Source organism: Dryobates pubescens, chromosome 6, assembly GCF_014839835.1.
Source record: "Dryobates pubescens isolate bDryPub1 chromosome 6, bDryPub1.pri, whole genome shotgun sequence".
Taxonomy (NCBI): domain Eukaryota; kingdom Metazoa; phylum Chordata; class Aves; order Piciformes; family Picidae; genus Dryobates; species Dryobates pubescens.
Window position 1 is genome coordinate 28,928,817 of NC_071617.1, and position 18,219 is coordinate 28,947,035.

General features: G+C 40.8%; 1 protein-coding gene across 2 annotated transcripts in view; it reads right to left on the bottom strand.

Moving 5' to 3' along the window:
- The window catches only part of THBS2 (thrombospondin 2), a 36,671-nt gene extending 25,708 nt beyond the window's left edge, over nt 1-10,963 (bottom strand). The window contains exons 1-7 of one of the 2 annotated variants that reach the window (XM_054162810.1): nt 10,938-10,963; nt 9,459-9,533; nt 7,958-8,514; nt 5,831-5,915; nt 2,159-2,355; nt 1,259-1,399; nt 952-1,048 (exon numbers count right to left, since the gene is read on the bottom strand). In XM_054162810.1, the coding sequence (XP_054018785.1) occupies nt 952-1,048; nt 1,259-1,399; nt 2,159-2,355; nt 5,831-5,915; nt 7,958-8,514; nt 9,459-9,528 (1,147 nt within the window). In that variant the 5' untranslated portion in view covers nt 9,529-9,533; nt 10,938-10,963. Of the gene's footprint in view, nt 1-951; nt 1,049-1,258; nt 1,400-2,158; nt 2,356-5,830; nt 5,916-7,957; nt 8,515-9,458; nt 9,534-10,691; nt 10,897-10,937 lie in introns of those variants that run through there. The other variant, XM_054162809.1, reaches the window with a different exon arrangement.
- Between the last annotated feature and the right edge of the window lie 7,256 nt (nt 10,964-18,219).

Genomic DNA, 18,219 nt, shown 5'->3' on the forward strand with positions numbered 1-18,219 from the left:
TCCTACAGTCTTCAGAAACCTCATCTGTTTTCCAGGACCTTTCAGAGATGAGAGTGGCCCAGCAATAACTTCTGCCAGCTCCCCCAGCACTCACAGGTGCATCGCATCAGGACCCATGGACTTGGCATTACCAGTTTATTTAACTGATCTCTGACTTGATCCTCCTCAACCAAGGAAAAATCTTCCTTCTTCCAGACTCTCTGTTACCTCCAGGAACTGAGGCTTGGCCTTAGCAGTAAGACTGAAGTAAAGATGGCATTCAGTAACTCTGCCTTCTCCATATCCTTTATCACCAGGTCACCCATCTCATTCAGCAGCAGGCCCACATTTAGCCTGGTGTTCCTTTTCCTGCTAATGTACTTGAAGAGGCCCTTGTTAAGTTTGCATCCTTTGACAGATTTAATTCCACGAGGGCCTTAGATTTCCTTGTGGCACCCCTACGTTTCACCAAAAGCAGATATATGACAGAGAAGAAATAAAACAGAACAACAGAAGGACAATAACGGAGAGGAAAAATAACTTGCACTCTTAATAAATCTTGCACCAACTTTTGATCTGGAACTTAAGCATTCTGTTCAAGTAGACAGGACATCCTAACCTATATTATTCTGTTTTAACCAAGCAGTATGGAAAAGAAACAATAGTGCAGAATGCTATTGCAAATCAACAAAAATCAGAACGTCCAGGCTTGGAAAACACAACTGGGCAGGAGCATGTATCTAAGCTTTAGTGTCCAGCTTCAATGGGCAGGTTAACAGCTTACTTCTAAGCAGTCATTTTAATCACTGAAGAGACACCATCTTTTCCAGAAGGAAACATTAAACATCCAAGTTACTTCATGACTGATATGTGATCTTACCTGTCTTGCCCTCTTGTTTTGACCTATCTAACACACTAGAAGTGATTTGAAGTATCACCAAATAGTAAGTTTCTCTTTGGCTAAATACTCACAGTGAGAGCAGACTGGACAGCATTCACCTTCAACAAAAGATGGATGGGCACAGGAGACTGCTGGGCAGGTGATTTGATGGCACACAATTTTAGAATCCTACAGGCAAAGAAAACAACTTATTTATGATCATGCACAGAGGCAAACTTCTGGAGAAGTTTCATGTGTGGAAATTCGCTGACTTTGGGGGCTACTTTTTATCAATATCAGCCTGGACCAAGCTCTGAGTATATGTGACCTGCCCTGGACAGCTAGGCTTGCTTAAACTGATATCGATTTCTGTAAAGAGCAATGTTTCCAAACCCCTACCTGGCAGGTGCACTTGGTGCAGCTGTCTACAATCCAGCTTTCATTGTCTGCAAAGACACGGCCATCCTGCCAGCATACTGATTGGTTCTTCAGTGTTTTGTTAGGCCCAATCAATTCCCACATAATTTGGTTCTCTTCAGACTAGAAGAAACGTAAAGAAAAAAAATTCAGAGAAAATGAAAATTTATTTTGTAGGCAAACCATTTTGAACAAACAAAACTGAGACCTCACTGGATTTCATTCTTCTGTTATAAAAGTAGCATATTTTTACACATTTATATTTTAAGTAGCATATTTTTACATAAAGAAGATTATCTTGGGTACCACAATAATGCATAGCAATTTTTCAGAGAGTAGTCCAAACACAATACTAAGGGATCTTATAATTTTTGCTTTCCTCTAATACAGCTCATCTTTAAATGGGATTTTAGTTCTGAGACATATGGCATAGCGATAAACTCTCCTCAGAAGGAATGAACTGATTCCACATAAGAAGAGGGGCAAACTTCAGCAAAATATCATCATGATACTTTAACTATGAAAATCCCATATATTTACTTTAGCTACCCTGTGCAGTCACATGCTGACATATTCTTAAATGGTATAAGCATGGTAAGTAACAATTTAAGAGTACATGGCAAGGTTGAGCTTCTTAGCTCTTAATTTTCAAACCTGAAGCAACCTCTTTTAAATCCAGTCTATGGAAACCAAGTCTTCACTTAAATGTTATACTCTGGAACTACCTAATCTATCACTTTGAAAAAGTAAGTCATCCTTACATTATGCAGGTAGATTAACAGGTACATACAGAAATATCCATTAATGTTCTCTGGTATAAAAACAGAGAAAGAGCACTGTACAGCACACCTCTTTCAGTTCTTCAGACTTACAGGTACTTACCACTTTTTGGAGGTTATCAGCTAAGTTGTTCACCACAATGCGCAGGCCTGTAAGCTCTGTGAACATTGTTCCCAGCTCTTCACAGGAGCGGTCACAGAACTCAGCCTTCTTCTCTGATTTCTCTCCCACATACTCGGTTGTGACAGCAGGGCTCAAGTGAAGGATTTCTGTGCTCTCATTGATGGTGTTCTCTTCAGCTGGTAGCAAGAGAGGTAAAGAGGTGAGCATCATGTACAAAGTTCTTCCACCAACTATAGATTCCTGCTGAAATCACAGATTGTCACCCATTGGTAGGATTTAAACGCATGTATTTTGGCACAGCTTCATGCTAGCTTATACCCACAAATAAAAGAGAGAGGTTAGATGTCAGCTGGTTCTAACTGTAGGCTTTCCCTTTTCAAAACTTAGAGCAAAGCTGTGTCACAGGGCCCTCCATCCAAAACATTGTTGGCACTGCAACAGTAATTCATGAAGAAAGTGTAACAAAAGGATACAATATCAAAAAGGCAAACCAAACCCATTTTATCTGGTCAGAGCCATGGAAGGCTTCAGATTTTTTTCTCATTGCAAAGAAATAGGCAGAAAGTCATTGTCCTTGCTCTGCTCATAAATTCCATGGTTGGTTGGAGCATTATACAATTTATTCCAGACTCTGGGCTGCTATATGTTGCATCACCTGGTGTTAAACTCAAGAGGAGCTGTTGTAATGATACTTCAATTCTGAATGTAAATGAAGGTCAAGCTAAGATCAGGCTGAATATTTGATTTGTCAGTCTAACACTTGTCCCTGAAGCAGATCATAATTAAAGAGATCTTTTCATGCATTATACTGGGAAACTTGGACATTTTCTAGTACCAATTTAAAAGCCCTATAGGAATTCTTGAAAAATAGCACAGCAGAATGTATCAGCAGTAATTAATAAAAAAAGAACTCAGATAAATAAATAAAAGTCAGTGTTTTGTTAAGCATTTAAATCTCCACTATGTGAATATCTTATGGATTCCATGGAATCTTTCTTTAAGGACTCCATGGTACACACAAATCTGGTATCAGCTAGACAGGAATCTATGCCCTGTCTCTCAACAAAGATTTGTTTACCTAATTTAGTAATGTTGTAATAACTCAAGGTTACCAAACAGAAAGGAGAAGAAATGATATAGCATAAAACATATGCTTCAAAACACTCCAATACCATTCAGTGTTGTCAAGTCAGAGAATGTGGCACCACTTCAAAAATTCTGAGAGCTCGCTTTGATGCTTGACTACACAATGTAAAGTGTTATATTTAAACAGACAAGCAATGAAAATGAGAGCAAAGTAATCTTCATTCATTTAGAAGGCTAAAACTAAAACAACAAAGAATCAACCCATCAGATGACATTAAATAATTACTTTTCAACTACTCAACCATACTTAAAATTATTGGCTTGATGTGATTTTAAATTAGCTACAAAGACTCTGCTATTAGACATGGTCTCCAAAAAATTGTTCACAGTATTCCAGAGTTGAAGCAACTGTTCAGCTTCCTTTACGGGATAGGAGAAAACCAATATACCACATAACAGATCAGAACTGTCTGTGTCATAACTGTTTACGTCAGCTTTTTTGATTCCTTGGAAAGTATGTAATTTTCCTACCACACTGAAACACTAGGTTTCTCAGATTCCCCCATAGCACTTCTCAGGTCATTAATTTCATAGTTTTCAGGCCAACATGGAGTGTGCCTTGACCGGAACATTCTGAGGACATTAATAAAACTGCAATCTCAGCAGGAAACATAAACCAAAACTATGCTAGAAAAACTAAATCCACACTTCCTACTGGTACTTGGCAATGACTGAAAGAAGATGCCTGGGGATCACTGGGAAATCAGTTCTCTGCTGCTGGCTTCCTGCTAATTTCCTAAGGACCACATGATCATCTTTTAAGTGAGAAAGCAGAAGAGCAGAATGTGCATCCTTTCACATATGCAAAAGTCATTCTGTTGATCTAGCTGAAGTTATTTTCTTGATCTGCCTGTTTAGGTGTGTTTTTGTCATCTCTTCTACCCAGTGCATACAAGTCCTGCCCAAAGTATTGGCAGCCACCACACTACAGAGGAAACCTTCCTGCCATCAACCCAACATCAATACCACACTACTATTTCACTGAACCTCACATTCTGATTTTGATGGTTTAATCTTTCTACACCTGGGATCCCCTCCTCTTGGCTGAGACTGTTCTGCCTCTGACAGATGAATGTGCCTACCTCAAGTTCTGAGAATTTTATTTCCACTGGTAAATGAAGTAAGATAGCTGAACTGCATCCTTCCTGAAACCACCTTTCTCTTCAACACATTCTGTTTTCCTGCTGTAGTTCTGCTCATCAAACATTTTTTTTACACTAACAATGCTGAAAATGAGTAATAGTAGTTTCTGAGCACAGAAAACAGCTTGGCTGGCAGAAATGATGCCCAACAAATGAGGGCATTTCTTCTTGCCTGTGCCATCTAAGGCCACTTCCATTCCAGCCTACATGACTCATTTCTAAGACATTGACACACTTGTGTCTGAGCTCCTGCACTTCTGGAATGTACAAAATAACTAACACCATTCGCAAAGATTTAAAAACAGACTAGTAAGCTCAGTTTAATCTTTTGTGCATATATATCTATATAGAGTTGTGTATATACATATATAGATTTATATATCTTACAGACCATTTTCATTAAAAAAAACTCAGTACTCTTTCAAAAAGCCAAGACCTGCTATTGTTTAACTTCTGGGTTTTGCATGATAAGGAAAAAAGCTGAGCATAGTCTGCTTAACTGATTTGCTGTATGTCATATGTTTTAGCAAAGTGACAGAAATAACAGCTCTTCAGACAGTAGACTCTGAAGTCCCAATTGCCTTCTGCACCCATCACATTCCTCTGATAGACTCAGTTATTGTCTCTCATTCCTGACTGAGTTCTTGCCAGTTAAAGTAAAATAGCCAGCACCAAATATGAGCTCAAGTACAAAATCTTAGTACATACTTGACACATTTTCAAACCTCTTTCATGATGAGTCCAATATACTCCCACACACTGAGGGTTTCCCCCCTGGTGAGGTCAGTATTAACTGGACTAACATTAGTCTGTCACATCATGCCTTCCATACCTCTCTGCTTTATTTCTTATTTTTCCTAGGTTGTCCTAATCAACAGTGTTTTGGGATTCTAACACAAAACCTTTTACAGTCAACGAACTTATTACTGAGGAATCCAGTGTCTTTAAGACTTGAAGATTTGTTTATGGGTACACTGAAAGTCCAGAGCAGAATTCAGAAGCAACATCACTAGTCCTGTGCTCAAAGAATCACAGAAAACTCATGAAAGAAAGTAGGTATTTTCAGACATACACATTTTCCTTTCTAGTTCTATTAATTTCTTGCTTGATAGCTTTTCTCCTAACTTAAAAACAGAGAGTCAGAGTTACATACGTAGCCAATAAGAACTAAAATAGTATGCTAGAGAGTAAAAACAGTATTTTAACATAGCTACAAAATATGTTCCTATTACCACCAAAATGCAACTGGCTTTCTTTTTCATTTCAAAGGGATCTGTTGCATGGTCAAGGATAGTGCATCACTTTTGACATTTCTTGTTTTCAGAGTTAATTGAACAGCATTCATGAGGCAAAAAATCCTTACTTGACTGGCTTCTCTGGCATCCTTTTTTACGCAGAAAATCCTCTATTGAAGTATCAAAGATTAACTGAATATTTTGCAAAAGACCCTGTAATAATAAGAAGAAAAATAATTAAAAAACAACAACAACAACAACAAACCCAGTTATACCAATTTGGGAGTAACTAACAACTGATCTGTCTCACTGCCCTGCTACTGACTGAATTCATCCAGAAGTAAATAAGTAAAACACAATCTGAAAGGCATTAAACCTGACACACATTAAAATAAACCCAAATGTTTAGTCTTTTATATATATTTTAATTTTATAAGCAACAAAATAAGGTATGTTCTGAAATAAGTAGAAATAAAAATTACTAATCAGTTATGAGCTCCTATTTCCATTTTCATAGGAGGTGTTTTAGACTGTAGTTATAGGAGACATTCACTGTGAGGTCAAAGCCATCTTACGAAGTTTCTGCCCCATCACACTTCCATCTTTAGCCAGTCATCCCCATGCACCACACTTCACTGCCTCCACAATTGTGATGACACTATCCTGAAACAACACTCTAAAACCAGACTGTTACCTGTTTCATATTAAAAAAAAAAAAAAAGAAAAAAGAAAAACGTTATTTTAAAGACAGATTATGTCAGTGGCCCACTTGAAAGTACAGCTCCAGAACCAGTTCTAAGAGCACAACTGATGAAGAAACTTAGTCATGGAAGTAAGAATGGAGAGGCTGTGGGCAAGAACTTCTGAATTCCCTGCCAAAACTGAACCACATTCCAGCATGTCATACTCTGGTTAACAACTAGATGGCACTAGATGGATGAGAAAGAAAGGGCTTCCGGAAAGTTTTGAAGCCATGAGTTCAAGTTTGATTTCAACTGTGAGGGAAAAGAGGCCATACTTAGAGCATTTGGACCACTTCACATCACTGTAAGACAGACACAGGAGGTAATTTTCGTTTTACAGGAAAAGCAGAAAGTTTGCAATTGCGCCACTTTAAAACAAAGGAGAAACAATCAATGTTTTTTAAAAAAGAATTCATTTACAGAACTCAACACAACATGTTGTTATGGAGGGCTTGTGGTAGTTTTAGGCTATGCCTTTAAAAATTTTTCACAGATCTTGAAAAGAAAGCAGTAGAATGTAAATAAATCACTATTGGGTGTAAAAAGGGAAATAATGATAGTTCTAAACAATCCCATTGGAAAGATAACAGACTTAAGTTAGTAATGCAAACAATTTCTCTCCTCTCGCTTCTTCGCTCTGAGAGAGATACTGACTGGCTTCTGCTTGACCTTGGCTACATTGCTTTGGCTTAAGTCTAATGTCTCTCTGCTCCTGTCTCTTGTCCTTTTTGTACAGGGGCTAACTAGGAGGCAGTGGGAGCGAAGCTGTTGCAGCTCCCCTGGTCTTTGGCTAGGGGGGGTCCTTGTGCTGTTTATTAATTGTAAATACCTGTAAATATTGTAAATACTGTGTATTTTGTGCATATTCATTGCATTCCGTTGCAGATTGCACTTTTGCTTGTGAATACAGCTTTTGATTGCTTCCAACTGAGCTGGTCTGGCAAATGTAATGTTGGGGGGGGAATTTTCAACCCACCACAGGGTTTTTTCCCAATTTTTTCTTTTTTTAAAATTGAAATGAAAAGTTATTCAGAATAGCAAACCAAGGTACTCTGATAAGGGATGGACTAAAACCATATGCTTCAGCTCCATTAATTTTTTCCCATCATTTTTCAAATAAAATTTAAAGCAATTGACAGGCTTTTACAAGTTGAACAGATGTATTCCAAAGAACTCTACAAATCACCACTAAAAATGCAACATGTAGAAATCTTGCATCTAGAAAAGAAAGTAGATGGTGGCATAGAAGACCCATAAGCTGGTTTTGCACCATTTTCCTGGAACTAGAATTGACTTTTCCAGTCCTTTATTTTCAGGAACCTAAAATTCACATAGCACAGATCCAGGAATGAACAAGAATGCACTCTGGAGAAATTCTGCTTGGGAATACCAGTGACTCCATCAAATCCAGAAGGCATTGGGAGATCAAGACTGCACCTACTGCATCTTCTCAAACTACTTGCAGTCACTTTCTTACCTCACCAAAGATCAGAGCTTCTCCAAGTAACCTACCCTGAAGTGATTCTCTCGAATGGACCCTTTTGCCACATACATTCTGCTGTTCTCTGCTTTCAGCTGCTCATAGAAAGGCTCCTCAAGGATGAAACTGTCAATAAGGTCACAGCCAACATAGAGGTTGTAGTTTTCCCCTGTTATTTGCACGGTGAGGTTCTTCCACTGTGAGTCAGCCAGGTCCACATCCTCCAGGGAAATCACATTCTGGAAACCATCCACCCAATAGATAAGGTCCAGGGTGTTAGCCCGGCCATTGGAAATGATCTCAAACTGCCTCTCACTGATTCCAGGACCCTCTAAAGCAAGGATAGTGCCTCTAGATTGCCTGTCCTGTCTCAGGGTAGCTGAAAGGATAAAGCCCTCATTCTGCCGTATGAGTTTCACAATCTTTTTTAATTTCTCTGGTTTACATGGAGGTATGTGGTCAAATCGAATGAAACGATACGCTGGGACAGCGGGGTCTGGACCTCGAAACAATTTCGCTCCAACTGTTTTTCGGTTTATGTTACTGATTTGAAGTAAATCGAAGGTAGTCTCCTCTTCCTTGTCACCATCTGAAAAAGTTAACACTGTGTGACAATGTGTCAACAAAAAGTCTTTAAAAGAAACGCTTCATGCATATACACAGTGACTGCAATTACATGAGTCATAAAAATGAGCAGAGTAAACCCAGTGCATTCCCACTTTCACAAACAGAGTATTTGCTACAATCATGCAGGAGTATCTTATTTTTCACCTGTTAACTTTCACGTACATGACAACTCTCTCTTTCCAAGTCTGTATGTATAAATATGTTTGATAAACACCTGGCTATGTATTTTCTATACCTATAGAAAATATCTGTATCTATAGATACACACTTGTGTGTGTGTATATATATATATATATTTACATGCTGTATGTCATGTATATGCCTGTGCATGGATGCATATAATTGTATATTCATTAAATACTTTTTTTTAAATGGATAAGGACACTGAGCCAATTTCTATATTTTGACTACCACATAAATAAAAATAAAATAATAAGAAGACATGTGGCCACATGACAGCAGGAAGGAAGAGATTTGCTTTTTCAAGAATCAGGTCAAGAAGTCAGATGTAAATGAGAGCTGGCACTGTGCCAAATTACATTCTACCTATATTTGTTCTATAGAAGTCTATTTCTCTACCTCCATCTTTTTGTAGTGTTCACCCCATTCAGATTCCGTTTATGCTGTCTTCACCACCGCAAAGGAAAGTATAATAGCAATTATTTCTGAGATTATATACCCTTTTATCAATAATTTTTAAATAAATTTCTACTTATTAGGGAATATTCAGTTAGCAGTAGTAAAATGTAACTACCAAAAATATCCTCAGGATGTACTGTTCCAGGCACTTCTAAAAAAGTCAGTTATGACTGCTTTGCCTACTGTAGCTCAGGTAAGGCAATGTTTTATGCCAGCTTTTAGCTTTGGGAGTTACTCTCTATCTAGTTTAGAAGTGCCAGTACTTACCCTGAGCATGTGAGGAAACCCACAGGGTAATTAAGACAGCAAGCCACAATAGCCCACTCCTCTGCAGCATAACTCCTATGAATAAACCAAAAAGCACTCGGTATTAGGGAATTAATAAGGATCAGTTACAAATATTTTAACTCACCTCATGAAATATCATAAACTGAACTCTCATTATAAGCAACCATACATATAAAATCAAAATTTCTGTCTTATCCGATTCCTGTAATACTTATTCTGGGGTTATTCTTGATGCTAGAAGTACAACATGACATGAACGATGAGGAATTCTTGGTGATAAAAACTCCTTTTTATGTAAATATATTTTATAATAATAGATACACGGGAAATAGACACTACTATTTTCTCCATGGTATTTCAGTAGCTGTCATAGGGACCACATGACAGTACACTAGACATAGTATGTTAGTAGTTGCATCCTTACTTTGGAGCACAATGTTCAGATGAAATTCCTTGTAGGAATAATGGGATCTCCCTAGGTGCCGATTCTGCCTTTCTGTACCTTTTTCAATGCAAACATGCAACAAACACCTCTCTCTTTCCTATATATAGATATCCATCCTTACGATCCTCTGTAGCCAGCCATAGCTGGATAAAGTGACATTTAACGAGTTGCTATATTCACCCTGAAGCACTATGCAGCTATACCAACATAATTGCATTTCCATCTGTATTTGCACTCACAAGGGAGCAAACGGCATTCGATGGAATGTGTAGACCTGGATACAGGCAGATCACTTCAGCATTGCTAACTTCAAGCATTTTTGTGAGGACCTTCAACTGTCTATCTTTAATTTTTCCTCCACCCATAACCCCGAGGTATAACCGCTGCAGACAATTACCGGCAAACGCCGGGAAGCCTTTCTCCTCACAAACCCAGCACCTCTCTCCCGTGGGACCCTGCCTGGACGGTTCCGGCACGGCCCCCACTGGCACGACGGGCACGGTGGCGGACACGGGTGCTGGCAGCAGCCGGAATAGCGGCCCAGTGCCGCACGCCTTCTCCGGCGACCCTTCCCCGGGGCAGGTCCCTTCATCTTTCACCCAGAGTACCCGCGGGTGATGGAAGAGCGGGGAGCCCACCCGGCGCTACCCACGTCGACCTCCGGCGGAGCAGCCCTCGTCGGGCAGCAGCCGCCCCCGTCGGGCAGCAGCCGCCCCACGGAGGGGACTTCACGGCGGGACACGGCGCCTTCCTGCCTTGCGCCTCACCTGGCATGGGGGAAGCCAACGACGCGCTGAGGCTCTGCAGGGGAGATGCCAGCAGACCGCGGTACCCCGCTGCCGTCACAACTCCCTCCGCGGCCCCGCGCCCGGCACCGCCGCCTTTATGGGCTGCGGGCCGGGCTCCGCTGTCAATCAGCGGCACTGGGGCGCGCCCCCGTCTCGCCCCTCCGCGTCAGTGACATAAACCTCCCTTGCCGCCCCTTCCCCAGCAGGCGGCCAGCTCTCGCCTACCTGCGAGGCCATCCCGGACCCGGGTCCTCCCCCTGCACCGCCCTGCGACCGCCCTCCGCGGGGGATTCAGGGGCGGTGCGGGAGGCGGGCTGGGCGGCCGAGGCGTCACCGCAGGGAACGGCGCGGCGTGGAGGGGCGGGGAATAGCGGCCGAGCTTGCCGTCGTGTCGTCGTGCTTTTGGTTTGAGGAGCGTGGCCACCCCGCCGCGGCTGAGCCCCCGGGAGGCGGCGCCAGGCCCCGGCGTCTGGGATGCCAGTGCACTCGGGACTCGCTGCCTTCGGATTCCGAGCACGGTCGCCTGAGGAGGGAACCATGTTCCCGGCTCCTTCGACCCTGCGCCTGCCCTGCGCCTGCCCTGCGCCTGCCCTGCGCCTGCCCTGCCCTGCCCTGCCCTGCCCTGCCCTGCCCGTGCTGGGACTTCGCGAAAAGTCTCCGGCTGAGCGCTCCGTGCCGCTGCTGCCAGTGCGGCAACACTCAACTTGCCCGGGGTCCTAGTCCTCTCACTTACATCCTCTTTTAAATCGCACACCACCACAAAGGAGAGACTTGCCCAGGTCACCCTTCACTCGACCTTGTAAGGTGCTTATTGGAGGTCAGGCAGCAGCTTTTCAAGTGAGTTCCGCAGCTCAGTCCTTGTCTCTATAGGAAGAGCCATTCCCCTTGATCTGGAGAAGTTTTGCTTGAGCATGCCCCTCAGGGAGGAGGCCATGCCTTGGGTTAATGAAAGTGGCAGACAAAAAATGTTGCTCTTTGGGAGGACTGGAAAGTATCTCCACAAGATGGACTCCAGTCTCAACACTTGCTGAGTAGCAGCCAGTATGGCTGCTGTCACTGTCCCTCATGTAACGGGAGAATGGAGCCCCACGTTGGGTCCACAGAACCTGCCATATCATGTGTAAACATTGCAGAAGTCCGGGATACCTGCTACTTAGGTTGCAGAATATATATGGAAGGACTCTGTAGCTGATGTGAAGATGCATGAATTTGGTTGAATTGCCTGTGGAATCCAAGAAACGGAAGCCTGTCAAATGTGTAGGTGGATATAAATCACAAATGTTAAGGTAGAGAAAAAGAAAAAAAATAGTAGCATAGGAAGTCATCAACTTTGCTCACTGCACTTTTAAATTCCAGTTGAAAAAGGTGCTGATGTTTCAGAACTCCAAAGACTTCAAAAGGCTCAATCTGTCACTAGAGGAGAAAATGCCAATGCAAGCATTGCTGCCTTTTGCCATGGAAGCTCCTTCCAACTTGGCTGGCCTTGGTCTTCCAGGATAGCAGGAGCCAAGGAGCACAGGGTCCAGGAGACTGAGCCAAGCTAGGAGGGAGAGGTTGAGGTTTGGTTTGGTTGGTTTGTTTGTTTGTTTGTTTGGGGTGGGTGGTTTCGTGGGGGGGTGGTTTTTTGGGTGTTTTTTTGTTGTGTTTATTTTTTTTTCCTCCTTAGACATTTGGGTTTCAGTTTTGCAAAACCTCAAGAATTTTAAAAAAAACAGCTAATGAAGTTCACAAAACCACAAATTCTACTGAGTTTACTCATTCCCCCACTATATTAAGACTTAGTCTTTATATCTATATATGTAGTTGTACAGTGTGTTTTCTACAAGACTTCAAACAGCTGCTGTGGAGAAGAGTGGTCAGCAAGGTGTCTAAGAGACCTAGAGAGATAGTACAGTTTACTATTTGTACATTCATGTATGAACACCTTTTACAGTGGAAATCTTTCAGTCGTTAAAAGGACAATGCAAAATAAAGACAAATTTTGTCATGATTACTTTTAGCCACCTATTTCATAACAAAACTCTTCTTTCCATCTCTATGAATGCTGCAGGACTGAAGAATTGACAGAATATTGTTTCAAGCATTCTATATATAGAATGATGACCTTTGAGAAGGCAGATTTGTTCTTTCCGTGACTGTGAAAATGCTCACTGCTCACTTTCCCCTGGCCACCGTGGAAGAGGTATGTACAACCACTTCTTTCAAATATTACTGACATAAAGGCTCACAGGAACAAATGTACATTCTACTTCCCCTAGCTAGCTAATGTTCACATGCAAACACTGACATTACATTCACATTTCTCAGTATACCTGCTTTTGTAGTACAAGGTGAAAGTGAGCAATGGTAATTAGATAATAAAGTCAGATTTACGAACATTTAGGATCACTAGTGAAGTAATAGCTGTCCCCTTGCTAATGGTTTTCTGCAGTTTTACCTTTTTGTTGTGGTTTGTTTCAGATTGGCACACCAGGTAATTCCTTAACTTCTCATTTCTTTATCACAGTATCACCAAGGTTGGAAGAGACCTCAAAGATCATCAAGTCCAACCTGTCACCACAGACCTCATGACTAGACCATGGCACCAAATGCCACGTCCAATCCCCTCTTAAACCCCTCCAGGTACGGTGACTCCACCACCTCCCTGGGCAGCACATTCCAATGATGAACGACTCTCTCAGTGAAGTACCTTCTCCTCACCTGGAGCCTAAACTTCCCCTGGTGCAGCTTGAGACTGTGTCCTCTTGTTCTGGTGCTGGTTGCTTGAGAGAAGAGACCAACTCCCTCCTGGATACAACCAAATCTTCCTTTGCCTTTTCCAGTCTATTGTTCATGGTTTTGCTTTTTTCCCCTTCTGCACCAGCACTAAAGGACATTGTGTGAGGTAGCATGCACTGCTGACAATCACTGGAATATTATCTCAGAAAAAACTGTGATTTCGTGCATCTCCACCAGATAATACTTATTTTTGCCTAGGAGTTTATCACTGATATTTTGACTTAGCTGGGGACGATACTTGAACTCTCCTCCATTTGAAGAACTCCCACTGTACAAGAAGAATACGCTATAATTCCTAGAAAGTTCTTTTGTACCAATTTTCTGATAAAATGATACTATGATACTAGGATAATTTGGCACAATGCAAGAAGACAAATTCCCTGAGTTTTGCTGGCTGAAATTCTGATCAACTTCTTTTTTATTTTCCCTCACAAAAGCATCCCCTCTAATTGAAATGGATCTGGCTGCACAAATCTGATGGAATCCTTCAGGTCTTATCCAGCAGTACTAGATGTTCACTCAATGCTGGTAAACATTATTGCTGAAATGCTGTCTCACAGGCATGACATTTTATTTTTTTTTCCCTTCCTGTGTGATTTTCATAATTCACTATATCACAAGTTCCAAAAATGAAACAAATTGCTTCAGATTAGCACGTGAGTCAGCTATTCATTTTTTTTCAATGAGTTTGTAGCAGCAGGGAGAAAGACCTGGGTGGTTCCTCACACGTATATTTTAAGTACTCCAGCTAAATGGAGATTTTGAATCCTGGAATAGATTACATTCTGCTGCATAAGTAGTCATAAAAACTGGGCATCATAATCAGGTACCTAGTTTTCTGTTCTTTGATTCAGAGAGAGAAGTGGTTTATTTCCAACTTTCCTTAGTAATTTCTAGGCATAAAATGTATCCAGAACCAAATGCTAACACACTGTGTCAGGACACATGGCCATGGGCTGTACAAGTAGCAGCTGGTATACTTTTGCAATTGTCTTGTCAAAAAGGGAGATCTTGCTACCACCTATTTACCAACTTCATCTTTAATCAGCAAAGTGCTTATTCACAAAAGTTTGTTCAGTGACGCTGGCAGGAGGACTTTGGGTTTAAAGGTAACCACATTTCAGTGTTTTGCTATATTGATTCTGATGATAACTGTTGTCACACAACTGCTATCACATAGAGCCGTAAGTTAAACCCTAGGCTTCTAACTCATGGTCAGAAATTTTAATCTGGAAACTGCTCTCCTTATCCTTACAGTAGTACATATGATAAAACAAATATCCATCTACAAACAGTTAAATGTGTCCTTAACCATTGTATGGAATTTTTTTATTCTTTCCCCACATGTGAGCTGCTGAACATGTTAAAGCTGCCAAGTATTTTCAGCCTCCAAAAATGAACATTCCCCTACCAAGTGCAATGCAAATGAGCACTGAAAATGTTCAGTAAATCCCACATTGTTGCTCAGGGTTCCAAAAAACCCCTTTTACTAGATTCAGAACAGATGTATTACTCAAAGATCTTCTTTTATTACAACTTTGTCACATATTTTCACATTCTATCACAAAGGTATTGATCTTTTCACGTATAACAGGAAAAGAATACATCACTACAGCAGACTTTTAGACTATTATTTGGTCTGTGCTATAATATTTTTTGTTTTATTTGTAATACTGTGCTTTCTCTAGATTAAATGGAATTTGTTCTTACATTTGTGTTTGCATTTCTTTAAAGACAGCCCAAATATGAAGGCCTTTAGATTATTTCCATTCAATTCTTATTAGAAGTAAAACATACTTGAAGTGGATAGTAGTTTTAGCTGAAAGGTGAATACAACTTAAATGATAACTTCAGTGGTCCAGATGGATTATAAAAGTTGTTTGGGAGGCCAGATGTCATTCATTTGAGGAGGAACTGGAACCAAAATATATTTGAAGGCTTGGGCCTAGTTTCTTGTCACTTATTTAGGTGAAGTAAAATATCAAACGTATACTGAGGGCTTAACATGTCATAGCAAACGTTTGAATGATCTTGGTCTGAAAATAACTTTTTAATGTGATGAGACCCACATTTATGTTTTACTAGAATCATGCTAGATCCTTGCCCTTACCCACATAACTGTCCCATGAAATGTGGGTTAATTCCCACTGCTGCATGTGCTGGCTACTGGGGAAGGGCCATCCTGAGGGGACTTCAGATGCAAACATTTCTGGCCACACATGCAGCCTGCTACCTAACAGTGCTGCTTCAGCTGTGCTTTCTTCCCTCTCCCAGGAAGGACCTGGACATTTGAACCCTTCTTGCCCTCCATTTTCCTGTACACATGGCAGTGTGGCTGGCTGATAGCAAAGTCTGGTCTTACCAGGTACAGTGCATTCCTGAAAAACAAGATTCCCAAAGTCTGAAGAGATCAAGAGGCACAACTGGGAAGAGAAACCAAATGGATGAAAGCCCGAACAGGGCAAAAAAACCCACCATACTCAAGAATTGAAATTGAATGGAAAAGATAGGAAAGAGAACAGTCTAGGGGTTTGGTATCTCTCCATATGTTCAAACCTCCCACAGATGGAGTCATGGGTCCCACAGGATGAAGTGAAGAGATGAAAGCAAGCCATTCATGAAAGTACTACAGATGGCTGTGGGTCTCTAACAGGGAGAAAGATCATCATTCAGCTGTGGCCTGATAACGATTATGATGATTAAAGCTGAACAAATAATTCCCCCCTCCTTTTTTTTTTTTCACTCTGTTTTTTTCTTTTACCCACCATAAGAACATCCACACACAGACCACAGCTTCCGTGAGCACGTTGATTACTTGAGTGTGCTCATATAGCTATTACTTGCATTGTTGATGAATATTTAGAATCCAAATCTTCTTGTGTAGCATTGAAGAGTCAGAGGAGTGAGATTTCATCTGCCTGGTCAGTACATCATCACTTCTGAACAAATACTTGGGTATTAAAAGTGGGGCCTTTCCTACTACTCATGCTTATACGCATCCATTTTGCTCTGAAATAGTTATAAAAGGCACCATCCACATTGAATTAAGAAGTTTAAAAAACTTTTCTGAATTGCTTCTTCAAAGGTGAAAGAAATCAGTTTGGTGATTGTGTTCCATGTTGCACTATGGATGTTTCTGGTGCTCTTCAAAAGTGAACACAGAGAAATTCATTAGTCATGTAATGAAATGCTGGGGAAACTAAAGCAATGGGAAAAATACCTAATATATCATACACCAGAGACAAAACCATGTATCACCACACACTTGTTGCAAACTTGCCAGTTATTGCAAGCTAATAGCTTATTTATTTATTTATTTATAATTTGTTCTACATTTCACTCTGTTAAAGAACCAATTGGCTTCACATCAGTATGAAGAATCTGCAAATTGTTCCCCTTCCTACATAACGTACTCGTCCTATTTATGTCCTTTTTCTCTGGCAATAATAATCAGCAGTAATATAATTCAACCTGTGCATACTGTACTGATTATTATTGCTTGTTTACTTACAGCAAATAACTGCATTTCAGAATCACAGAAATCACAGAAACAGACCCTCAGGATCATCACGTTCAACCAATAATTCTACAAGGTTCACTCCTAAACCATATCCCCAAGCACCACATCCAAATGACCTTTAAGCACATCCAGGGTTGGTGACTCAACCACCTTTCTGGGCAGCACATTCCAATGCCTGACCACTCTTTAAGTGAAAATTTTTTTTCCTAATGTCCAGACTAAACCTACTCAGTCACAGCTTGAGGCTGTTCCCTCTTGTTGTATCACTAATTGCCTGGGAGAAGAGTCCAGCACCAGTCTTTCCACAACATCCTTACAGGCAGTCTCCCTAGTCATATTGTTTTCTTAACATTCTTTCATTTTCCTTTTCATGAGTGCCCACAGTGATGTGCACAATGATGGTTGCACAGGAATGAACTGATATTCATCAAATGAAGAAGAACATTTCCATTTATTATTGTCTTGCATTTATTTAGTAATTTATTTTATGTTTTGAGAATATTCACTTCTAGAAAACCATGTAAGAACAAAGATGGTCCTACTTCAAGAAAAGTGCTGCTGACCAGAAACTGTCTCATTTTTCTCTCAGCTAACCACATAATGCATCTTAAATGTTTGTGGGTCACAACACTAAGGAAAATAAAACTAGAGTTGATGGTTGTGGCATTTTTGCAACGGGATGAATGTTTTTTGCAGAGCTGGGGATGAGCCCATGTCAGAAATCCAGTTCTTGTAGCACTCTTGGTTTCCTGCAGTTTAGTTAGTAATTCTCCATTTGCTGCTGGGCTTAATGTTGCCAGCAAAATTAGGTAGTTTTGCCAACAGAATTAGGTATTTTGCATTTTCCTTCTCTACTAGATTTATCTTAGCAAAAAGGTACCATGAGCTTCCTTTCATAAATCCATCTAATTTTCTTCCTATCTTCCTTTATCCTTTATTTCAGTATTGTGGTGGGTTGAAGTTTCCCCCCCCCAACATTAACTTTGCCAGACTGTAATGGGTTGGGGCAGGTCCCCTCCCCACCACAGGCAGAAATAACGACTCAGGCAAACGGATTGCAAAAAAAGTGATGGAAAGTTTAAATAGGAAAATAATAACAAACAACAATGAAAGTTTTACAGAGACCCACAAGCACCATGACAAAGAGAGAGATCCCAGAACATACCCAAGAACATCCCATCCCCACCTGGGGGTACACCCAAACCCCCC